The 26598-nt window shown below is 39.1% G+C and overlaps 1 protein-coding gene across 5 annotated transcripts in view; it reads left to right on the forward strand.

The window, feature by feature from the left end:
- The window catches only part of CEP350 (centrosomal protein 350), a 139219-nt gene extending 118092 nt beyond the window's left edge, over positions 1-21127 (forward strand). For 4 of the 5 annotated variants that reach the window (XM_060034913.1, XM_060034929.1, XM_060034944.1 and 1 more), the window contains 2 exons: positions 9465-9587; positions 17250-21127. In XM_060034913.1, coding sequence (XP_059890896.1) covers positions 9465-9587; positions 17250-17414 — 288 coding nt within the window. In that variant the 3' untranslated portion in view covers positions 17415-21127. Of the gene's footprint in view, positions 1-225; positions 1232-9464; positions 9588-17249 lie in introns of those variants that run through there. The other variant, XM_060034937.1, reaches the window with a different exon arrangement.
- Positions 21128-26598: the final 5471 nt, after the last annotated feature.

Here is a 26598-nt window from a genome sequence, read left to right on the forward strand (position 1 = left end):
AGATTGGTTACGTAGTTTTGAAATATGTGGGAGAGTAATGTGATATACAAAAAGTATTGCTTGTTGTCTGAGAAGCCCCTGAAAAGATTAAGTGCCCTTAAGAAAAGATTAAGAAAAGATTAAGCTACAAGGACTCTCAGCAAACCAACTTTAAAATCACATTGGTGGAGAGAGGGGGAAAGATGGCGGAAGAGTAAGATGTGGAGATCACGTTCCTCCCCACAGATACATCAGAAATACATCTACATGTGGAACAACTCCTACAGACCACCTACTGAATGCTGGCAGAAGACCTCAGACCTTCCAAAAGGCAAGAAACTCCCCACATACCTGGGTAGGGCAAAAGAAAAAAGAATAAACAGAGAAAAAAGAATAGGGACGGGACCTGCACCAGTGGGAGGGAGCTGTGAAGGAAGAAAGGTTTCCACACACTAGGAAAGCGCTTCGCGGGCGGAGACTGCGGGTGGCGGATAGGGGGGAGCTTTGGAGCCGAGGAGGAGAGCGCAGCCACAGGGGTGCGGAGGCCAAAGCGGAGAGATTCCCGCACAGAGGATCGGTGCCGACCAGCCCGAGAGGCTTGTCAGCTCAAGCAGGGGCAGGCGGGGCTGGGAACTGAGGCTCGGGCTTCGGTCGGAGCGCAGGGAGAGGACTGGCGGCGTGAACACAGCCCGAAGGGGCTAGTGCACCACAGCTAGCTGGGAGGGAGTCCAGGGAAAAGTCTGGACCTGCCGAAGACGCAAGAGACTTCTTCTTCCCTCTTTGTTTCCTGGTGCACAAGGAGAGGGGATTAAGAGCGCTGCTTAAAGGAGCTCCAGAGATGGGCGCAAGCCGCGGCTAACAGCGCAGACCACAGAGACGGGCATGAGACGCTAAGGCTGCTGCTGCCACCACCAAGAAGCCTGTGTGCGAGCACAGGTCACTATCCCCACCCCACTTCCGGGGAGCCTGTGCAGCCTGCCACTGCCAGGGTCCTGGGATCCAGGGACAACTTCCCTGGGAGAACGCATGGCACGCCTCAGGCTGGTGCAACGTCACGCTGGCCTCTGCTGCCACAGGCTCGCCCAGCACTCCGTACCCCTCCCTCCCGCCGGCCTGAGTGAGCCAGAGCCCCCAAATCAGCAGCTCCTTTAACCCCGTCCTGAGCGAAGAACAGACACCCTCCAGTGACCTACACGCAGAGGCGGGGCCAAATCCAAAGCTGAACCCCGGGAGCTCTGTGAACAAAGAAGAGAAAGGGAAATCTCTCCCAGCAGCCTCAGTAGCAGCAGATTAAATCTCCACAATCAACTTGATGTACCCTGCATCTGTGGAATACCTGAATAGACAATGAATCATCCCAAATTGAGGAGGTGGACTTTGAGAGCAAGATTTATTTTTTCCCCTTTTCCTCTTTTTGTGAGTGTCTATGTGTATACTTCTGTGTGAGATTTTGTCTGTATAGCTTTGCTTTCACCATTTGTCCTAGGGTTCTATCCGTCCTTTTTTTTGTTTTACTTTTTGAAAAAACTTTTTTTTCTTAATAATTATTTTTTATTTTAATAACCTTATTTTATTTTACCTTACTTTATTTTATTTTATCCTCTTTCTTTCTTTCTTTCTACTTTTTCTCCCCTTTATTCTAAGCCGTGTGGATGAAGGCTCTTGGTGCTGCAGCCAGGAGTCAGTGCTGTGCCACTGAGGTGGGAGAGCCAACTTCAGGACACTGGTCCACAAGAGACCTCCCAGCTCCATGTAATATCAGACGGCGGAAATCTCCCAGAGATCTCCATCTCAACACCAACACCCAGCTTCACTCAACGACCAGCAAGCCACAGTGCTGGACACCCTATGCCAAACAACTAGCAAGACAGGAACACAATCCCACCCATTAGCAGAGAGGCTGCCTAAAATCATAATAAGTCCACAGACACCCCGAAACACACCACCAGACGTGGACCTGCCCACCAGAAAGACAAGATCCAGCCTCATCCACCAAAACACAGGCACTAGTCCCCTCCACCAGGAAGCCTACACAACCCACTGAACTAACTTTAGCCACTGGGGACAGACACCAGAAACAACGGGAACTATGAACCCTGCACAAAGGAGACCCCAAACACAGTAAGATAAGCAAAATGAGAAAACAGGAAAACACACAGCAGATGAAAGAGCAAGATAAAAACCCACCAGACCCAACAAATGAAGAGGAAATAGGCAGTCTACCCGAAAAAGAATTCAGAATAATGATAGTAAAGATGATCCAAAATCTTGGAAATAGAATAGACAAAATGCAAGAAACATTTAACAAGGACCTAGAAGAACTAAAGATGAAACAAGCAACGATGTACAACACAATAAATGAAATTAAAAATACTCTAGAAGGGATCAATAGCAGAATAACTGAGGCAGAAGTATGGATAAGTGACCTGGAAGATAAAATAGTGGAAATAACTACTGCAGAGCAGAATAAAGAAAAAAGAATGAAAAGAGCTGAGGACAGTCTCAGAGACCTCTGGGACAACATTAAACACACCAACATTCGAATTATAGGGGTTCCAGAAGAAGAAGAGAAGAAGAAAGAGACTGAGAAAATATTTGAAGAGATTATAGTTGAAAACTTCCCTAATATGGGAAAGGAAATAGTTAATCAAGTCCAGGAAGCACAGAGAGTCCCATACAGGATAAATCCAAGGAGAAATATGCCAAGACACATATTAATCAAACTGTCAAAAGTTAAATACAAAGAAAACATATTAAAAGCAGCAAGGGAAAAACAACAAATAACACACAAGGGAATCCCCATAAGGTTAACAGCTGATCTTTCAGCAGAAACTCTGCAAGCCAGAAGGGACTGGCAGGACATACTTAAAGTGATGAAGGAGAAAAACCTGTAACCAAGATTACTCTACCCAGCAAGGATCTCACTCAGATTTGATGGAGAAATTAAAACCTTTACAGACAAGCAAAAGCTGAGAGAGTTCAGCACCACCAAACCAGCTTTACAACAAATGCTAAAGGAACTTCTCCAGGCAAGAAACACAAGAGAAGGAGAAGACCTACAATAACGAATCAAAAACAATTAAGAAAATGGGAATAGGAACATACATATCGATAATTACCTTAAATGTAAATGGACTAAATGCTCCCACCAAAAGACACAGATTGGCTGAATGGATACAAAAACAAGACCCATATATATATGCTGTCTACAAGAGACCCACTTCAGACCTAGAGACACATACAGACTGAAAGTAAGGGGATGGAAAAAGATATTCCATGCAAATGGAAACCAAACGAAAGCTGGAGTAGCAATTCTCATATCAGACAAAATAGACTTTAAAATAAAGACTATTAGAAGAGACAAAAAGGACACTACATAATGATCAAGGGATTGATCCAAGAAGAAGATATAACAATTGTAAATATGTATGCACCCAACATAGGAGCACCTCAATACATAAGGCAAATACTAATAGCCATAAAAGAGGAAATTGACAATAACACACTCATAGTAGGGGACTTTAACACCCCACTTTCACCAATGGACAGATCATCCAAAATGAAAATAAATAAGGAAACACAAGCTTTAAATGATACATTAAACAAGATGGACTTAATTGACATTTATAGGACATTCCATCCAAAAACAACAGAATACACATTTTTCTCAAGTGCTCATGGAACATTCTCCAGGATAGATCATATCTTGGGTCACAAATCAAGCCTTGGTAAATTTAAGAAAATTGAAATTGTATCAAGTATCTTTTCCGACCACAATGCTGTGAGACTAGATACCAATTACAGGAAAAGACCTGTAAAAAATACAAACACATGGAGGCTAAGCAATACACTACTTAATAACGAAGTGATCACTGAAGAAATCAAAGAGGAAATCAAAAAATACATAGAAACAAATGACAATGGATACATGACGACCCAAAACCTATGGGATGTAGCAAAAGCAGTTCTAAGAGGGAAGTTTATAGAAATACAATCCTACCTCAAGAAACAAGAAACCTCTCAAATAAACAACCTAACCTTACACCCAAAGCAATTAGAGAAAAAAGAACAAAAAACCCCCAAAGTTAGCAGAAGGAAAGAAATCATAAAGGTCAGATCAGAAATAAATGAAAAAGAAATGAAGGAAACGATAGCAAAGATCAATAAAACTAAAAGCTGGTTCTTTCAGAATATAAACAAAATTGATAAACCATTAGCCAGACTCATCAAGAAAAGGGAGAAGACTCAATAGAATTAGAAATGAAAAAGGAGAAGTAACAGCTGACACTGCAGAAATACAAAAGATCATGAGGGATTACTACAAGCAACTCTATGCCAATAAAATGGACAACGTGGAGGAAATGGACAAATTGTTAGAAATGCACAACGTGCCAAGGCTGAATCAGGAAGAAATAGAAAATATGAACAGACCAATCACAAGCACTGAAATTGAAACTGTGATTAAAAATCTTCCAACAAACAAAAGCCCAGGACCAGATGGCTTCACAGGCGAATTCTATCAAACATTTAGAGAAGAACTATCACCTATCCTTCTCAAACTCTTCCAAAATATAGCAGAGGGAGGAACATTCCCAAACTCATTCTACGAGGCCACCATCACGTTGATACCAAAACCATATAAGGATGTCACAAAGAAAGAAAACTACAGGCCAATATCACTGATGAACATAGATGCAAAAATCCTTTACAGAATACTAGCAAACAGAATCCAGCAGCACATTAAAAGGATCATACACCATGATCAAGTGAGGTTTATTCCAGGAATGCAAGGATTCTTCAATATATGCAAATCAATCAGTGTGATACACCATATTAACAAATTGAAGGAGAAAAACCATATGGTCATCTCAATAGATGCAGAGAAAGCTTTTGACAAAATTCAGCACCCATTTATGATAAAAACCCTCCAGAAAGTAGGCATAGAGGGAACTTTCCTCAACATAATAAAGGCCATATATGACAAACCCACAGCCAACATCGTCCTCAATGGTGAAAAACTGAAAGCATTTCCACTAAGATCAGGAGCAAGACAAGGTTGCCCACTCTCACCAGTCTTATTCAACATAGTTTCGGAAGTTTTAGCCACAGCAATCAGAGAAGAAAAGGAAATAAAAGGAATCCAAATCGGAAAAGAAGAAGTGAAGCTGTCACTGTTTGCAGATGACATGATGCTATACATAGAGAATCCTAAAGATGCTACCAGAAACCTACTAGAGCTAATCAATGAATTTGGTAAAGTAGCAGATACAAAATTAATGCACAGAAATCTCTGGCATTTCTATACACTAATGATGAGAAATCTGAAAGTGAAATCAAGAAAACACTCCCATTTACCGTTGCAACAAAAAGAATAAAATATCTCGTAATAAACCTACCTAAGGAGACAAAAGACCTGTATGCAGAAAATTATAAGACACTGATGAAAGAAATTAAGGATGATACAAATAGATGGAGAGATATACCATGTCCTTGGATTGGAAGAATCTACACTGTGAAAATGACTCTACTACCCAAAGCAATCTACAGATTCAGTGTAATCCCTATCAAACTACCACTGGCATTTTTCACAGAAGTAAAACAAAAAATTTCACAATTTGTATGGAAACACAAAAGACCCCGAATAGCCAAAACAATCTTGAGACTGAAAAACAGAGCTAGAGGAATCAGCCTCCCTGACTTCAGACTATACAACAAAGCTACAGTAATCAAGACAGTATGGTACTGGCACAAAAACAGAAATATAGATCAATGGAACAGGATAGAAAGCCCAGAGATAAACCCATGCACCTATGGTCACCTTATCTTTGATAAAGGAGGCAGGAATATACAGTGGAACAAGGACAGCCTCTTCAATAAGTGGTACTGGGAAAACTGGACAGGTACATGTAAAAGTATGAGATTAGATCACTCCCTAACACCATACACAAAAATAAGCTCAAAATGATTAAAGACCTAAATGTAAGGCCAGAAACTATCAAACTCTTAGAGGAAAACATAGGCAGAACACTGTATGACATAAATCACAGCAAGATCCTTTTTGACCCACCTCCTAGAGAAATGGAAATAAAAACAAAAATAAACAAATGGGACCTAATGAAACTTCAAAGCTTTTGCACAGCAAAGGAAACCATAAACAAGACCAAAAGACAACCCTCAGAATGGGAAAAAATATTTGCAAATGAAGCAACTGACAAAGGATTAATCTCCAAAATTTACAAGCAGCTCATTCAGCTCAATAACAAAAAACAAACAACCCAATCCCAAAATGGGCAGAAGACCTAAATAGACATTTCTCCAAAGAAGATATACAGACTGCCAACAAACACATGAAAGAATGCTCAACATCATTAGTCATTAGAGAAATGCAAATCAAAACTACAATGAAGTATCATCTTACACCAGTCAGAATGGCCATCATCAAAAAATCTAGAAACAATAAATGCTGGAGAGGGTGTGGAGAAAAGGGAACACTCTTGCACTGCTGGTGGGTATGTGAATTGGTACAGCCACTATGGAGAACAGTATGGAGGTTCCTTAAAAAACTACAAATAGAACTACCATATGACCCAGCAATCCCATTACTGGGCATATACCCTGAGAAAACCGTAATTCAAGAAGAGTCATCTATCAAAATGTTCATTGCAGCTCTATTTACAATAGCCAGGAGACGGAAACAACCTAAGTGTCCATCATTGGATGAATGGATAAAGATGATGTGGCACATATATACAATGGAATATTACTCAGCCATAAAAAGAAATGAAGTTGAGCTATTTGTAATGAGGTGGATGGACCTAGAGCCTGTCATACAGAGTGAAGTAAGTTAGAAAGAGAAAGAGAAATACTGTTTGCTAACACATATATATGGAATTTAAGGGGAAAAAATGTCATGAAGAACCTAGGGGTAAGATGGGAATAAAGACACAGACCTACTAGAGAATGGACTTGAGGATATGGGGAGGGGGAAGGGTAAGCTGTGACAAAGCGAGAGAGTGGCATGGACATATATACACTACCAAACGTAGTGTATATATATGTATATATACCAAAGAGGGTGGCATGAACATATATACACTACCAAACGTAAAATAGATAGCTAGTGGGAAGCAGCCGCATAGCACAAGCTCGGTGCTTCGTGACCACCTAGAGGGGTGGGAGGGAGGGAGACGCAAGAGGGAAGAGATATGGTAACATATGCATATGTATAACTGATTCATTTTGTTATAAAGCAGAAACTAACACACCATTGTAAAGCAATTATACTCCAATAAAGATGTAAAAAAAGGGCTTCCCTGGTGGCGCAGTGGTTCAGAGTTCGCCTGCCGATACAGGGGACACGGGTTTGTGCACTGGTCCGGGAAGATCCCACCTGCTGCGGAGCAGCTGGGCCCGTGAGCCATGGCCGCTGAGCCTGCGCGTCCGGAGCCTGTGCTCCGCGACGGGAGAGGCCTTAGCGGTGAGAGGCCCGCGTTCCTCAAAAAAAAAAAAAAATGAGAAAAAAGAATCACATTGGTGGAAATCTCTCTGCCTGTTAACCTATTTTTAAAATATAGCAAAGGTAGTATTTTCATTGCAGTGCCTCTCAAACTTTAATGTGCATCTGAGTCATCTGGGGATTTTGGTAAAATGCAGATTCCTTACTGTGTAGATCTGGAGTAGGACTGAAAATTCTGCATTTCTATCAAGCTTCCAGGTGTTGCTGATGTTTCTGGTCCTAGGATCATTTTTAGTAGCAAGACTCTAGAGTTATGATTCTCAAACTTACTTGATCATAAGAAGCTTTTTTTTCCCCTAGAGAGTATACCTCCAATTACTTATCTTACTGGTGTATTTTCTTACATCATCCAGTAGTATATGTGGACTATCAAAATACATTAAAGGAACATATACATTTTTTCTGGTATATAATGTGAGGGGAGGCATTGTCTAAGCAATTTAGTCTTTTTTTTTCTTGAGATATAATTGACACGTAACATGTTAGTTTCAGGATTCCATCTTTGTATGTTTTGTGAATAGAGCACCACAGTAAGTCTGGTTAACATGCATCACCACACATACGATAGTTACAGTTGTTTTTTTTTCTTGTGGTGGGAGCTTTTAAGATCTCCTCTGTTAGCACCTTTGAAATATATAATACAGTATTAACTATAGAAAGCTTTTAGAAATATTTTGTACTGACAGAATACCAGCAGACATTTATGAGATATAATGTATGCTTATATCGAGGGTAGGCAAACTAGAGGCCACAGGCCAAATCCAGCCCACCACATGTTTTTAAAAATAAAGTTGTATTGGACCGTAGCCACACCTAGTTACTTATATATTGTTCATGGCTGCTTTCCTGCTACACCAGCAGAGTTGAGTAGTTGCAATAGAGACCATATGGCCCACAAAACCTGAAATATTTACAGTCTGGTCCTTCACAGAAAAAGTTTGCTGACCCTTGCTTAGCTTAAAGTAAGCAGGAAAAAAAAAGTTTTCAAAGATTGACTTGATAGATTTAAAAAAAACAACTTTTAAAATGATTTTCAACTTTGAGGAATGGAGCATCAGAACCACCTGAGGAGCTTTTTCAAAACACTGGTGCACTTCATTCCTTTCAGCCCTCAGCAGTTGATACATCCTTGAATGCGTGAGTGTGTGTGTGTGTGTGTGTGTGTGTGTGTGTGTGTGTGTGTGTGTGTGTGTAGGTGGGGAGTGGTGTGGTTTGGAGGACATTGGTAGTTTGAGAATCTTCTCAAATGATTCTGATTCATAAATGTGTTTTTTTCCCTATTAAGACATTTTTTAATAGAAGAACCATAAAAACCCATTATTTTATTAATAACAAAGAATAAATACATTGAAATAAGACAAGGTACATAATATATACCAGCATTCATCAGAATGCATACATCATTATAACACACAATGATGCTGCCTTCCAATTTTAATATTGCTATAGCATTTTGTAAAGTTTTTTTTAAGGGTGATAGTTCAAATATTGTTAGCAGTGAAATTACCATGCTTCTCATACTGAAGTGTTGATTAATAATTTTTTAATATAACGTATTCGAATCTTGGTGCTTCAAAATAAGCTATCCCAGCCAAAGCCTTGTACTTTACTCATGTTTCAGGTTCAGGGATTTATTTTATACTTTGTTTTGTAGTTTTGCCAGCTTGAAGTTAGCTAATGGTGGTTCTTGGGTAGAGGGGATTCTAAAGTGATTTTTCTTTGTAGATTCATCAATGGGTTTTACTTTTTTTTTTTTAATGTGTAGAAACAAAAATTCTTTACGTGAATAAAGTCTGAGCATTTGGGAATGCTTTTCTCTTCAGATTGCTAAGTGGAATTGTAAGGGAAAAGTTTGTATGATTTTTTAATAAATATTGTATTCTTAACAAAAATCTCTTTACTGCATTATAAGCACTAAATCTCAAGAACTTTGTTGTTTGTGTTTCATTCATTTCACTTATTTTCACAGAACTTCATAGCAACCGAAGTACTCAAGCTGTTCAGTCTTAAAAAGGAGCCAAACCACAAAACAGATTGGCAGAAAATGATGAAATTTGGAAGAAAGAAAAGAGACCGAGTGGATCATATCCTGGTCAGTGTATATAACTGAACTATTTTTATTTTGACCATCTTTTCCAAAATCAGAATGTAGTTAGATTTTAAAAGGAAAGGGAATATAATTGATCTTAAGTCAATGACAGTAAATTCTTAAAGCCCTCGTGTGCTGCATTTCTTTCTGCCCCTCAGTTTTGGAAATTGCTTTCTTTTGAATTCAGTAGATTAATATTTAACTTAACAGTATTTTTGTGGGTGTGGAGAACTTGAGAAATAAAAAGTTGAGTGGAAGCAAACTTAAGGTTCTGAATTGAAGAGACCAGTGTAGACTAGGGCCAGACTCCCTGAGTTTAGATCCCTGTTCTGGCACTTTACTTGGTGTGTAATCTTGGACAGATTAACCTCTTTGTGCCGCATTTTCCTATCTGCAAAATAAAGATGATATAATAGTACCTACCTGATAAAATTATTAAGAGAATTAATTTAGTATTTATATATGTGTATAGAACAGTGCCCTGCACGTAACTCAATAAATATTAGCTGTTATTTCATCATCATTATTATTATCCTTCAGAACTTCAGCTGAATAGGATTTATTCCATTTTGCAATATATTTTCTAGCATTAGAAAAATGCCTATCAAACAACAACACCAAAAAAAAGAAAAAAGGAAGGGGGAAAAAAGGTCTTTTATTCTTTCTTCCCTAAAAGAATGTTAAGATGTTAAGTAGTAGCAGACCTTAGGAAATTCAGATGTTAATTGATTCAGGTTTATTTCCAGATATTTCCTCTCTGGACTTTATTTATATCTTGTCTATATTTATATTCATATCATGAAAAAAAACTGTAATGCTTAAATTCATCAGTTTTCCCCAAGTATGTACCTTTCTAGTGCTTCATTTACTCAGTAATAACTTCACTAGATAAACATTTGTTAAACATTCTTTCTCATGTCTTACTTGATCCTCACAATAGTTGTATGAGGTAGGATGGACTAATGTTACTCTGTTTTACAAATGAGGAAGTTTAGATTCAAAGATACTAAGTAACTTGCCCATCAAATAAGAGCCAGGACTTTAACCAATTAGTTCTCCATAGATCTTGGCCTCTCAAGGTGAACTTGCTCTCATATTTCTACAATAGCTTAGAGTTTGAGTTATTATTAATTACCAAGATGTTACTTCTTCCACTTTTTAAGGAATTAAAGAAAAAAGCACATCAAGAGACATTCATTTACCCTACTATCAGTTGAATTGATCATATTCCCTATAAATCATCTCTGTGCATGCATTTAGTCAAGAATTGTGCTAATTAGGAGTGATGTTACAATAGTAAGCAAAATAGACATAGACCCTGCCTTCATGGATTTACAGTTTGCTGGCAGAAGCTAGCCATTAATATATAATTTATACAAGTGTGTAATTGTAAATTAAATGATAAAAATAGAAGAATAGGGAGCTGTTGTAAAAGCATATGGAGGAAACTGGTCTGATGAGGATGGTCAGGAAAGGCTTCCCTGAGGAAGTGACAGCTGAGCTGAGATCTTAAAGATGAATACGCATTAACTGAGTTCCGTGATAGAGAGAAGAGCAATTCAGGGAGAGGAGACTACACGTGCGAAGTCCTGAAATGGGAAGGAGCATGGAACTGAAATGTCAGTGTGGCTGGAGAGTGAGTTGAAATACCTGGGCCTATGTAACTTTTTTCATGAGTTCACTCTTCTTAATGTTTAGTGAAATGATACTGTTAGCAACTTGAGTTAATTATTAACAAGAAATGCTAAATAAACTGGTCACCCTCCCTACTATTAGATTTAGCCACCTCTGGCATTTGGATATTCTAATGCTTGTACATTTTAGAGAGATTGAGATTTAAAACAACAATTTTCATGACACATAAAACAAAAATTTTGCCACTAGTACAAAAGAAAAGGGTCTCAAAAATAGAAATTTCAAATACGTTTTAAAAATCATATTTATTATAAAATAATCATGCTCATTTTAGAAAATTTAAAATACTGATCAGTCAAAAGAAAATAATCATGACAACCTTATCACCTAGATAACTCTTAATTATTTTGATATATAGACTTAGAGTTTCTTTTTATACTGAGAATTTTTTTTAAACATTTGGGATCATAGTCTCTTTTGTATTCTGATTGTTTTTGCTTAATTAAACGTGGATGTTTTTCCTTATTTTTAAATGTTCCTTTATTTTATATCATTTTTATTTATTTATTTTTTTTGCGGTACGCGGGCCTCTCACTGCTGTGGCCTCTCCCGCCGCGGAGCACAGGCTCCGGACGCCCAGGCTCAGCGGCCATGGCGCACGGGCCTAGCTGCTCCACGGCATGTGGGGTCCTCCCAGACTGGGGCACGAACCTGTGTCCCCTGCATCGGCAGGCGGACTCCCAACCACCACGCCACCAGGGAAGCCCTTTATATCATTTTTAAATAAATTTATTCCATTTTATTTTTTGTGGAAATATAGCAGTCCATTGTAGAATTATGTAACAAAGCAGACAAAACTCAAGGAGCTTTTGCTCTAGTTAAGGAGACAGATAAGTAAGAAAAATAAATACAGAGAGAGGGAATAAGGGAATACTGGGGTGATTTGACTTACATTTTAACAGGACCCCTCTGGCTGCTGTGTTGAGGATAGACTGAAGCAAAGGTGGGAGTAAGGAGGCCAGGAGTATATTGTCATAATCCAGGCAAGTGATAATAGTGGCTAAGACCAGTTTGGTGGTATTGGAGATGGTGAGAACAGTTTTCAAAATAGAACAACAGAACTGCTGATAAATCGAATGTGGAATATAAGAGAAGGAGAGGTATTAAGAATAACTCCATTGGGTTGGTGTGAGTCGCTAAGGAAGGGAATTGCCTTTTGCTGATTTGAGGAAGACTGAGAGAAGCAGGTTTGGAAAGAACATCAGGAGTTCTGTTTTGAATGTATTAAATTTGAAATGTCTAATAAACATCCAAATGGAGATACTGAGTAGGCTATTAGATATGAGCCTGGAGCTCAGGCAAGAGACGTAGGCTGGAGATGTGAATTCGGGAGTGGTGACATATAGATGGTAGTCAAAGCCAAGAAAGAGAGTGTAGACCAAGAGAGAGGAGGTCCAAGGACTGCTTCTTGACAAATTCCAATGTTTCGAGAGTTAAGAAGGTGAGGAGGAACCAACAGAGACTAAGGAGCAGCCGATGGGTAGAACCAGGAGGGTGTGAGGTCCTGGAAGCCAGGTGAAAGTGTTTCAAGGGGGAAGAATGAATCACCTGTGTCAAGTGCTGCTCATTGGTCAAGTAAAATAACGACTGAGAATTTACCATTGGATTTGGCAGTGTGGAGGTCTTTGTTGATCTTAACATCAATACAGGTAGTTTTTGTGGCATGGATAAAGTAAAAGCTTGATTTGAGTAGGTTTCAAGAGAGAATGAAAGACAAATTAAGGAGAGCAAAATTGGACACTTCAAACGAGTTTTTTTGTGAAGAGAAAAATGGAGGGAAATGGTAACAAGAGAAGGGCTCTTTTAGCTTGAAAGAGATATGCCGATAGGAAAAAATTGTGATGATGCAGAGGAGAAAGGAGAACTGCTGGAGCAGTGTTCCTGAATAGACACAGATGGAATCCATGCAAGTGGAGGGGTTGGCCTCAAACTGAATATCAGTTGCCCTTCTAAAACAATTCTAACATGATAACCTATTATATTTAATATTTCATAATAGTTGCTTTTTCCAGATTAAGAAATGTATAATTTAGCTGTTGTTGCTTGGACTAGGAAAGTCCTTAATCAGTCTGTGTGTCTTTAGGCATTATGTGAGGTGAGTAAAATACAAAGAATGTATTTTTTAGATGTTAAAGGCCTCTGTTGGCCAAAAAAGAAGAGAAATCTTTTGGCTCTAGTTCTCCTTTACTATCCCCTTACCACTTCACAAAGATATTGATTAATTTACATCTTAAGTTGGCTAAGAATATGGGCTATTTTTAGCGATGTATTCTCAAAGTATATATGATGTGGAATGAGTAAAAGTAATTAGACCAACTTTTGTATATCCTTTATATACAGTAGCCCTGGGAAATCTCCCTACTGTAGGTAGAATTGCATTTACAATGACAAATCCTGTAGTGAAACTACCTAGCTAATGATTAAATCTCCTTTACAGATTAAGATCTGATAAGGTACTCAACAGCTCCTGAGTTTTTACTTACTGTTGATAAGTTCTTTCTCATATTAAGCCTAAATTGGTTTTCACGTAATGAATTATAATTTGCTTTTACAGCTTTAAGGCTTTACATAACAATTTTAATTCTTCCTACATGCCTTTGAAGCGACTGTAATGTTTCTCAGTCTTTTTCTCCCTATTAAACATTGATATTCTCTCCTGTTGTCTGATAGCGTTTTTTTGAGCCCCTTTCAACCTCATCAGCTTTAGCTCTTTGTCAGTGTCCCTCCTTAAATACACTGCTCAGAATTGACCATATACAGGCATACCTCATTTTATTGCACTTTGCTTTATTGTGCTTCCTAGCTACTGCAGGGTTTTTTTGTTTGTTTGTTTGTTTTAACAAATTGAAGGTTTGTAGCAATCCTACATTGTCAGATAATGGTTAGATTTTTTAACAATAAAGTATTTTTAATTAAGGTATGTACATTGATTTTTACACATAATGCTGTTGCACACTTAATAGGCTACAGTATTATGTAAACATAACTTTCACATGCACTGAGAAACCAAAAAATTTGTGTGACTAGCTTTATTGCGATATTCACTTTATTGCACTGGTCTGGAAGTGAACCCACAATATCTCCGAGGTATGCCTGTAATATTTTGTGTTATTGCTTAATTAGTACAATCACATAACCTCCTTCTTTTTTCTAGATACTATCCTTTGATGAATGCAGTTTATAATCATGTTCGTTTTATTTTTAGCTATACCATTCTCATGGGGCTCACAAAAGCTTAGAAAAATTCTAAGACCCAAATCTCAACCTGTGCTTTTGTAGTTATTTTTTTGATCCAAGTACAGGACCTTACTTTATTCCTTCATTTTGTTAAATTTGGCCTATCATTCCAAGCTTATCAACACATTTTTAGGTTCTTTCTTTTAACATAGCTATTGTGTTTCCCAACTTTCACATCAACTCTAAAACTGAGGTACCTGCCTTCATCTAGGTCATTGCTAAAAATGATGAACTCAACAGAGCCAAAGACAGCCATAAAACACTCACTAAAAAATGATATGCCAGATATTTATTTAACACCTTCTATTTGCACTGGCCTGGCCACTGGGAAATTATAAATAAAAAGAAATCCCACAGCCTAGCAGGAGAACAGATGCACAGAATACAAAATTCTGTAGGATAATTACTACAATGGAATATGAACAAAATGGATTGGGAGCACAGAGGAAAAAGCTCTTGAGTCTTCCAGGCAGAAGCTTCCTTCCAGGTTGATAGTTGTCTTGTCCTTCAATCCAAAAAAGTGCACATCCACCTAACTGACCTGTCTCTATTTCACCGTCTTGTTCACAGGGATATGGTGAAAGGACATATGCTTGCTGAAATTTGGCCACATTCTATTTACCACTTTTCTCTTTTCTACCAGCCTAATACCCTGTCCAAAAAAAAAAAGTTAGACTGACTTTTTAATTTAATTATTTATATATAATACATATTAATTTACGTACATACACACATACATATTAAGGAGCAGCAGCAAGGGAAGTGTGTGGTTGAATAGAATAGATTCCCCAAACCAGAAGAAAATGGAGGCATATTTGCAGGTTGTGAGATCTCTCAGTTGCCACAGTTGAGGTTGCAAACTGGGCTTTGTGCTTTCTGATGGCTAGAGGAAAAAGGGAAACACGATGTTCTTACTGGCTGGGAGGGAAATAATTCCTGTTCTTACAGAGGAGCAAAACTTTTGCTATACTGACGAGGCACAGTGGGGACTCATCACGGCTTCACTGAGAGATATAATGGATAATGTCCTGAGCATATGTTCCTGCTGTAAGGGCAAAAATGATTACATTAGGACAGTGTTTCCTAAATTTTATTATCGTATAGGAAATTGTTCAAGGAACAAATTTAATAATAAAGGCTGAGAGAACTTAGAAAAAGGAAAGGTGTGCAACTTTGAACAGATAAACAAATTCATGGGAGATAAGAGATCTTTTATAGGGGACACACTTATTAGCTTTTCCAGAACGTGATTCTCCCTCAGCACCAGGTTGAGAAATGTTGCATTAGGCTGTTGCTTATAGCATCCTTCATAAGAGAAGAACACCTGTTCCTTTGTATCTTAATAATATTTCTTATATAGCCACACAATTTGATTCTTTGACCAGATACATACAGGAAGCTCTGAATTAATCAAGTTCCTCTACTGGTGGACTTCTGTTTAGAATAGACTGATATACATTGCGAAACTCCCAGAGGGAGATTTCTAAAACTTATTTGACCATATCACCCTTTTTGGTGGTATTTCTGTCCAGGGAGCATGCGTTAGGGAACAAAGAAAGGGATATTTTACATAGGCTTCAAGCAGCCTCACCAAGGAGAAAGAATGCAGCAGCCGCCTTGCCACATACCCGTCAACCCCAGCCAAGGGTGCATGTCTGGCAGCGCTGCTCTCCCACACTCCAGAATGGCGTGGCCTCTCATCCAAGAGTCTTCTCGTTTCCTCGTGCCAGGAATCAGCGCACAGGTTCCCCTCTTCACTTCCGCTGCCTTTTTCAAGAGGAAATTGTGATAAGTGCAAGTTAGGAGCTTGTTGTCACATGGCTTTTGGCAAGTTAGACTTTTGGTTAGAGACCCTCGACACCGCAGTTAACTTTGCTGAATTTGTGACTAAAACAGGGTTTACAATCTACTCTCTCCACCTGGCCTCCATCTCACTCACAATATCATTACATACAATAAGTCTAACATGTTTCTCTTATAATTAGTTTTTAAAAATTTATTGTAAACAAGCAAAACGTCTTGGGCAGTTCATTCTAATTTGATTCCTTTGGTTTACCTTAGGAATCCCCAAATCTGAAAATGCAAAAAGAGCATTTTATATAAAATATAATACAACAGTGACTTTTAAAATAAACTTAAGCAATAGTACATTTAAAGAATACTCCAATACCAAAAAAAAATGGGGGGGGGGGTGGAATTCCCTCACGGTCCAGTGGTTAGCACTTGGCGCTTTCACTACTGAGGCCTGGGCCTGGGTTCAGTCCCTGGCCAGGGAACTAAGATCCCACAAGCCACGCGGCGTGGCCAAAAAAAACTCCAATGAATATGAAATTTTACTCATTTATTTACATACTCCAGAATCACACCTAATATTGTCTTGGATATATGCATTTTATAATTGTAAATCCATATATCTGAAAATTTGCATTCTTCTACGTATTCTCCTATGTTGACAGAGACAACGTTCTTGTAATCCTTAATATCTATAAAAATACTGGAATATTGTCAAGGTTGACAGATTTGAAGCCAGTTTTTATTTGACAGTTGAGTTTTTTCAAACTTTTTGCAGCTTTAAAAGAGCTATTGATGTCATCATATAAATTACCTTTTTTTCTCTGAGTTATTTCCTTGGGTTGTAGTACGACGCGTGGGGTTGCAAAGTTAGTGAGTATCATTGATTCCTAGCTTTTGTGTGACAGTGATTTTCTAACCTTTCTGTTTTCTAAATTCTAGGTACAGGAGCTCCACGAGGAGGAGGCACAGTGGGTGAACTATGATGAGGATGAGTTATGTGTGAAGATGCAGCTAGCTGATGGGATCTTTGAGACCTTGATCAGAGATACTGTTGATGTTCTGAATCAGATCAGTGAAAAACAGGGGAGAATGCTACTTGTGTGACATCTTGCAAATAAATCGAACACTGAGTGCTAATATGAGTCCTGGGCCTTTCTGCCTCCTGATATACACCCCATCTCCATCATAGCAAGAGTGCTTCTGGACCTTGTACCTGTTCTTAAAGACTACTGGTTTGGAGTTCATGGGACAATGAGGTATATCTGGTATTACAGCCTTAGCCTTTAGAGACTGTCCACTGGAATAACTGGTTGTTTTCGGTGGGCAGGGTCTGATGTTGACACACAGTGTAATCCTACACCTCTTGTTAGCATCCCTACTGGGTCTCAGATGAGGGCTGAAAGCACCAGACTTACCTCTTAGCTTAGACTAGGGTATCACTTCCTTGAGTCTGAAGTCAAGCAAGAGAGGTATATAGATGTGCATCATACCATTTTTGAAATGGAATCCTGGTTTATACCACGGAAGTCATAAATGGACATTATAGTCTCTAAACAGTATTAAACCCTGAACTACTTTCAGATAGGCAAGTTTAGTAATGTGTGCCTATTTCCCCTTGTGGAGTTCATTTCATTTTGTTTTGAAGACCATTTTCTTCCATTATTGCAATTGAGCAGCACCAAGTGGACTGTCAAGTTAACAGACATCAGTGGTAGCCTTGCTTCCTGAGCACCATCTAAAGAATTTTAAACTTTTGCATTATTCTTAGTTTTTTCTCTGTGAGCATGAAAACAAAGAAGTGCCCCCACTGAAGACTGGGCTCACAGGACTGGTGCAGGGCTGGTTCTTCCACCCCTTGTCTACCCCTGCACTTTTCTTACTTCTTCTGAACCTCTGCCAGCTGCTCCCAGAATCACAGATCCTCAGGACCATCTCAGGCATCGAGGCATGGCAGAAGTGGAAATAATTCATTTTGGCCTTCAAACTTTAAGCTCCCATATCTCCCCAAGAAGTCAGAGACGCTGTTACTTGAATGATTTAGGAAATGAGTGTGTGCACCAAAGACAAAAAGATATTGTCTATTGTTTGTGTGCTTGTTTTACGCTATAGAACATTTTTTTAATTTATTTTAAGATAAATTATTAAGTTGAAAATGTATGTCCCTATTCAGAAGTGAAAGATTCTTCTTGTAATAGTTAAACTTCTGTCTTGAAGCTTCTATGGTTCGTAGTCTTTGCACAGGAAACTTAACGGTTTTAACAAACCCATACACATATTGAAGAAGGCAGTTTAATTCAGTAAAAAGAAGATGAGCTCTTCTAAGATCACCTGCAGTAGCAGGAATGGGGTAAAATGATTTAAAGACACTGTAAAATTCAATTCTGCCTCTCTTGCAGCATTGCTTCTCACAACTATTACCTGTATCTGAAAAAAATATATAGACTCCAGCTGCTATGTTAGAGCATGTGTGATGCTCTCCTGGGACCTCAGTACCCTGCCTTCTTGACTGGTTTCTCTGAATCAGTCCTATCCTTCAAGTAATCTAGAAGAATGTGGATAATCTTAGGCGTGAATGTAAATGCCTTAATATTGAAGGTCCTGATTAGAAGCATGATATAAGACATCCACTGGATTCATACTTAGAAATATCCTGGAATGTTATAACTTCAAAATATGTTAGGAAAACCCCAAAGATGGTATAATCTTTAAGTGTGCATGTTCATTCATTTCTGCCTCTTTCCTCCCAACTTGCCTTTGCGTCTCCAGTGTTTTACTATGCACACTTCCATTCCTCTTCGGTTCCATCTTGTCATTATGAGAAACTTATTGAAATAATCATTGGAATACTTGCATTTTGCACAATGACTGGTATGATAGCTCTTGACAAATAAGGAAAGCACTGAAATGTTGTGACTAGGACTCGGGAAATGCTCAGATTGATGTTGCCAGCATTGCTTCTAGGCTTTTGATGTTGAGCTCTAGTCTTGTAGCCATAATGAGCAAATTGACTAAGAGAAGCTAGGGTTTCTTGGGGTTATTAACCAGTAGTGTGGAGATATTATTTTCATGTGGCCAAGGAAAAGCGAAGCCTTTTCTTTTCAGTTTGTGTTATTTGGAAGACGGAAAAACATCTTGTCTACATCCTTTGGCTGTTTGTAGGATTACATAGTCCTTATGATACTGAAACTTTACAGCTGCTGTAAATTTTTTATAAATGAATATGAAAATAATATAATAGGAATATAGGTTGTTTTTCTACATACTCATTATTTGGACCTAAATAAATTTTTAATAATGTTTATCTTTACTCTTTATGACATTGTGATTCCAAAAATGAAAAAAATGATATAAGTCCACGGAATCAGCAACCTGGACTTAAAGTTCCCTGGTAAGAATGCTGCCAAGAATGTGGCAGTAGCAGTCCTAACATACTCCAGCTGTCTTTACTGTCTTGAGAATCCTGGGTTCCAGATAAAAGAGGCAGGAATGGATCAGTCTTACTCTTTGCTAGAAATGATTATCCATAGTTTGGTAGCAGAAAACAAAGGAATCTATAATTAGCAGATTTCTTATTGCTTTAACTATTTGGGTATAATTGAAAATGGGTTAATTGTTAGCATTAGGAATGATAAACATGGATACCCAGCCACTCGTTCCATATTGGGATCTTTTTAATCAAGCTCTGCCTCTTAACCAAGAATCTAAATATTCCCTCTTTGTAATCTTTGTTCCTTCTCCCCACATTCCCATCCTCTTTCACTCTTTCTTCATAATTCCTCTAAGAAAAAGATCTTTGCATCAGCAGTAATATCTTTTAGAATAATAGCACTATCAGAATTTAGCAGTAAACCAACATATAGGCTTCAGATTTATTTCTGAGTCCAAAATAATTTGTGCTATCCAGGGTACTTCACTCTGGGTTAAATAAGTACAGGGTATAGATTCCCTCTTCAGGTCTAAACAGGAATTTTTACTCTAGGGAAAAGTGGGAAGAGCTCAAAAGTAGTTAATAAGGAAGGTAATTTGTGTTTCTTTTATGTAAAAGAAAGGAAAATTCCTTCTGTGACTACAGGTCTCTGAGAAATTACCTTTCAAAAGAGATTTCATTGCTCATAAGAGTGTTGTGGCCTATTGATAGAAACAATTTTGTTCACTTTCTTGTCTTGAAAAAAAAAGTGGCCTTAGCTTTTTGCAATACTTGAATAAAGTGTGTACTCGCACAGCGTTAGAGACTCATAACTTTTCTGCAAGAAGTTCAAACTTACATCTTCTTTTACTACCTTAAGAATACTAGTGAATAAAACATTAATTCAAAGAGCAAATGATAGAAACTACAATGATGTTTAATGCAAATTGTAGAAATTTACATGTTTACAAATCATCTTAAACTGGTTGTGCAGCAATTCAATAAACTGTATTATAAAAATGTGAAGAAAAAATGTAAACTGATGTAAAGGAGGTACTGTCATTTTAATTAATCTATATTTAATAGCTTTTCCTTCTGAACTTTGCAAAGCCTTCTCGGTAAACACATTGCAAAGCATTCCCTGGGAGGCCCCGCCTCCCTGTGTGTACTGTATTGTGCAGACATGAAAAACAAACCCGTTTACTGTGTATGTGTAAATAGCCTGGTCATCAGGCCTTTTTCAGTCAACAGTCACATCCAGTGCAACTTTGCACAGAAGACTTAGGGTGTGGTTTGTAAGTATGATCTGTAAAATAACTGGGATGAGTTCCCATGTACACCTGTGTAAATAGATTTGTTAACTGAAATGTACTTTAAGAAAAGATGAAATGTGTAAATAAACTGATTTGTAAATTAATTTCATGTCAGGTGTTCATTTTTTTCACCTTCTGAGCCAAGTTTAGAAAGCTAGTCTCCATAAAATTCACTTCTGATCTGTTATTGGGTGGCAGAGCACTTATGATCGAGCAAAAGAGTAAAGACGAGCTGCGCGTAGGACCTGTTTACATAAATGCCATCCCCACGTCCATCTGAGCAGCCTGGGCTTTGACATTCATAACTCACTCCTTCAACAGTCCTTGCGCCCACCTTCGTGTTCTGAGCACTGTGCCCAGTGCAGTGGAGAGAGCAGACGACAGACATGATCCCTGACCTTGGGGAGCTTAAAGTCTAACGAAAGAGAGTCATCAAAAAATAATTTCAAAAACAATGTATGCCAAATTGCGGCAAGCCCTGCAAAGGAAGCATACGCTGGTTTGAGAATATATATTTAATACAAGGACCCAACAAGAGTAGGGGAGTGAGTCAGAGAAGAGTTCCCTGCTGCATTATAACTTTGTGTTCTATATCGATGGACTTCTCCCCTGTAATTCAAGGCAAATGTCTTTTCTCCCAAATGACTTGAATTCTGATCACCCTTTACAAAGTAACATGTGGAAATGTCACACAATTAAGTGGGTGATGAGGAAGAACAACCATCTGATGAGGTGTGGCTATAATTTATTTCTAGAAATATAAGCTTGGAGATTAGAGCTGGAAGAATAAAAGGATTGCCAAGGTGGAAACAGTTGCCATTCAGGATTATGAATCATCTCTGGTCCAGCAAGTTAGATGTAACCACCACCATCTCACCTGAATTCCTCTGGTAGCCTCCTGATGGCTATCCCTCTTACAGCTTTAACTCCTACACAACCATGTACATTAAAGAAATTCTCAGAAAAAGATCCCGTATTGCAGCAAGTTCTAAGTTCTTCTGACTCTTATAAAACAGATATTTGAAAAAAAGAAAACAAAAAAAAACACCAGATATTTGAGTGCCCACAATGTGCCAGATACTTTTTGTTGGTAAGTCACGATAGTAATGACAGCTTGAATCTTGGAAAAAAGACCAAGTACCTGTTTCCTTGAATCAAAATATATGAAAATAGTATTGATAGATGGGAGGATGGTGGTTGACACAGCAGAGCCAGGAATGGTGAGACCAACACTGGTGAGACTTACAGAGGTGACTGCTGGAGAAGCAAGCCAGTGCTCTATAAAATCCCAGAAAAGCTCAGAAATTGGAGGCAGCGACTGCCACAGAGAAAGCTGTGAAGTGTGGCATTGTTTCGTTGGGTGGCCAGGCTGTGGAGCCAAGATTAAAAGGCAGGTAAGTGCTACCCAGGGGAGAGACCAGTGCGTAAATCCGAGGTCACTGAGAACAGACAGCAGCACCCCAAGCTCAAGGTACTGAGTTTCCTTACAGAAAGAGAGGAGAGAAAGCACACAACATCCGGTCCCTTGCAATGCTTCGGTCCCCCATGGCCAGCAGGTCCATCCAAGGCCTGGAAGCTTAATGGGGTACCATTAAGTTGGGGTTTTGATGGCTTTGTTGTAGATGTTTGAGCCACTCACTTCAGTGTGTTTTGGGCCCATCTGTCTGGGGGGATGGGGAGCATGAAAGCTCTAGTGATGTCACAGGAGCACGTCCGTTACTGTGTTTTGGGGGCTGTGAATGTGGTGTCTGGACCACATGGGAATTTCTTTGGATATCTGAACATATGGCAAAGTTGTTTCTTTAAGCTACAACAGTGGTCTCTGAGTCTACATGGCACACAAATATGTGTCCAGGCGTGAGTCACTGGGATCCATGACTGGGGACTTGTGGTTCCATGTGGTCAGTTTGCCACATTTGTGTTGGGCCTAAGCCTGCTTCATGTGGCCCAGTTTGCCATGTCGCACGGCCTGCCCTCGCTGACAGGAGTCACATGACTGTTCTATCTTTGGCTTTCATTTTGGGGGGCGAGTCATTGTGAGTTGGTCCATTTTTATATCTGAGGTGGACATTTATGTTCCATTCTGTGATGGGCCCAACGGGCAGTCATGGTGATTTGCTAAGTGTGTGTTAGTTTAGCTCATGAGTTCCATTTGTGTGTGTGGTTTTTTTCCATTGGTTCTTTGTTATAAGCATTAATATGAGTGATGAGTAGGTTTTTTGGTTTTTTTTTTTTCAGTCACAAGCTATTGTCTGCAATTTTCATTTGATGATGATGTCACCCAGGGAAGAAATCAAGGAGGTTGCTGAGAACAGACAACAGCGCCCCAGGCTCACGTGGTACCGTGTGTCCTTATAGCAAGAGAGGAGGAGGAGAGAAAGTGCACAAGATCCAGTCCCTTGCAATGCATTGGCCCCCCGTGGCCAGTGGCTCCACTCTGAAGCCGGTATGCACCCCACTTGGTGCTGCAGTGGAAGGACCCCAACCCCTCCTATGGGGTCTGAAATACAGAAAGCTGGGGTCATGCCAGAGGGTCACTGACACCTGTGCTGAAGTAGAGCAAGGAGTACACGTTGAGTCTGAAGCAGGGAAAGGTGATGAGCCCAGCACAGCCTGTGAGGACTCTTGTCTCTTGGTAAGGAAGTGGTCCGGGCCCAGGCCCATTCTTAGGTGACCATGCAGGAGGGGAGAAGCCGTGTGTGACTGTGTTTCCCAGCGGGGATGAAAACAGAGAAATTGATTGAAGTCTGAAGGGATCAAGTAGACTCCCCTGGCACCCACCCCCACCTAGAGGATCCAGGTCACTGATGATCCCCTCTCCAATGCCCTCAGGAGATAATTTATTGTCTGGAGAAATTGAACCAGAGGGGCCCTGAATTCAAGGACACCAGGTACAACAGAGCACAAAAATGAGGCAACAGTCCAAAAATAAGGATTAAGTTAAAGTCTGTGGACTGAATGGAGAGATCCAGTCAAGCTTATTCAGAACTCCCTGTCCCAGGAAGAAGACTGGAGGACCCTCCTCTGGGGAAACAGAACAGCCTTGGAGGAAAGACCTGTAGTTACTGACATTTGGAGATTCCTTCAGGGAAAAAGTTGGATTGCCACCTGATCTCCTTCCAGTAAAGTTGACCAGTCGAAAGCCCCACCCATGCATACTGAGTTACTCATCACATCTTTAGCACATCGCCCATGTGTGAACAAATCACCACCCATCCCCAGATTTGAGGGAAACCTCCTATGTGAAACAGACCAAACCAAAAGGAAAACAAAACAAAAAGAAATTCTGGTGAGACAACAGTGCATGGCACCGAAGAAGACATTCCAAGGCACAAAAACTGTAATTAAAATTAAAATTCTAAGATACCAGAAGCAATACTGCCTGCATAAAATAGGAATGACATGGTCTAAAAGAGTGAAGAGTCAGACAACAAGATAAGAGCTCTTGAAAATTAAAAGCAGAGTAGCCATAATTTTAAACTTAATAGAAAATTAGAAGATAAAGTTGAGGAAGTCTTCCTAGAAAGTAAAACAAAAAGATTGATAAAAATAGGAGAGAAACAGAGAAAATCAGAGAACCAATCCAGGAAATCCAACCCCTAATTAATTGGACATCTAACAAGAACAGAGAAATCAAGAGGAAATTATACCAGAAAAAATTCTGGAACTTAAATACATGAGTTTCCAGTTGGAAATGGTCCAATGGGTGCCCAGCACAATAAATAAACCCCCAGTGAGACACGTCACTGTGAACTATCAGAGCTCTGTGGGTAAAGAAACTATTCTAAAAGTTTTTGCAGAGAAAAATAAAATATTGCATACAAAGGATTAGGAATAAAAATATCATCACTCTCCTGAACAGAAACATTGGAGGCCTTAAGAAAATACAGCAGAATTTTCAAAAACTGAATGGAGATTATTTTCATCAAAAAGTCTACCCTTGGCCAAACAACAAATCAAGTGTTAAGGCAGAATATGGACACTTTCAGAAATGCTAAATCCTTACTTCTCAAGCATTCTTTCTCATAAACCATGACAGCTAAAGACTTGGGATCCAGAAACAAGGGATCTATGCCAGGAAGACTGTGAGGGAAATTCCCAAGGTGACTGCTGTCTCGCACACCTAGAGAGCTGTCAGTCCAGATTAAAGCAGGGGGACAGAGAACTCGAGAAGGAAGTTCTCCAGGTGGGCGGGAGGGCAGAAAAGAGAGGAGTAACTAACGTGCTGTTTTAACGATGTGAAACTTTTAATTGGTAGGCTGCTGGGAGGTGAGAAAAGACTTAGTAATGGGTTCAAAGAAGAATGAGTAATGAAAAAGTGAGTAATAGGTTCAAAGAAGAATGAGTAATGAAAAAACAAAAACAATTTTGTACAAATAGAGAACAATCACGATACGCTTCTTGGCTCACTATGAACAATATTTATAGTTACAATAATGTAAATATTGAATATTGTGATATCACTATATTGAGAGGATGGGGGAAGGGAAGGGTGGTGTCAGAGAGCTAAACATGCACCTACCATATTAGCAAGTCTGAGGGTTAATTTTATGTGTCAACTCGGCTAGGCCACAGTACTCAGACGTTTGATCGAATGCCAATCTATATGTCTCTATGAAGGTATTTTTTAGATAAGATTAACAATGAAATCAGTAGATTTTGAATAAAGCTGACTATCCTTCATAATGTGGTGGGCCTCATCCAATCACGTGAACGACTTAAGAGGGAAAAAAGATTGCAGTCCCACAAGGAAGAGTGAATTCTGCCCCCAGATTGCTTTTGGACTCCAGCTGCAACATCAGCTCTTCCCTGGGTCTCCAGCCTGCTGGCCTGCTTTGCAGATGTTGTATTAATACTTGCCAACCCCTACAATCACACAAGCCAATTCCTTAATCTCTATCTGTCTGTCTGTCTGTCTCTCTCTTTCCACACACATTCCATTGGTTCTGTTTCTCTGGAGAACCCTGAGGAATATAGGAATTCAGTAGCTAAAGTATAAGAACACTAAGGTAAAGACCGGAGCAAAGATCTGAAATGACATGATGAACAGTGGGTACCTCTGGATGATGGGGAGGAGAGGAATGAGACTGAAGACACCTCTGTGTGTGTGTGTGTGTGTGTGTGTGTGTGTGTGTGTGTGTGTGTGTGTGTGTGTGTTTAATTAAAAGTCTTTTTTTGCTATGCACAAGTATCACCTTGATAATAAAAATTAATATTCCCCCTGCCAAAAAATAAAGCAACACGAAAAAGGGCATATTCAGCCTCTCTTCATTTATTTCTCTAAATGTACACAGAGCGCATTTAGATAGAATTATACTCCCTTTCCTCTTATAACTTTAACACTATTCCAGTGCTATTTTCTGCAGAAGTTAAATTTAGGTCACAGTTTTTCAACTTAAATATTTTTCATTTCAACTAAGAATTAGACTCAAGGTAATTAACACTGTTGATGTGTAATTTAAATGGTGCATTTAACACAATTAAAAATATTTTAGTACTTTTGCATATTAACAAAAGATTAAAGATGTGCATTCAATTGTAAGGAAATGAATTGTCTTGTTGTGTCATT

Source organism: Delphinus delphis, chromosome 1 (assembly GCF_949987515.2).
Source record: "Delphinus delphis chromosome 1, mDelDel1.2, whole genome shotgun sequence".
Classification (NCBI taxonomy): Eukaryota; Metazoa; Chordata; class Mammalia; order Artiodactyla; family Delphinidae; genus Delphinus; species Delphinus delphis.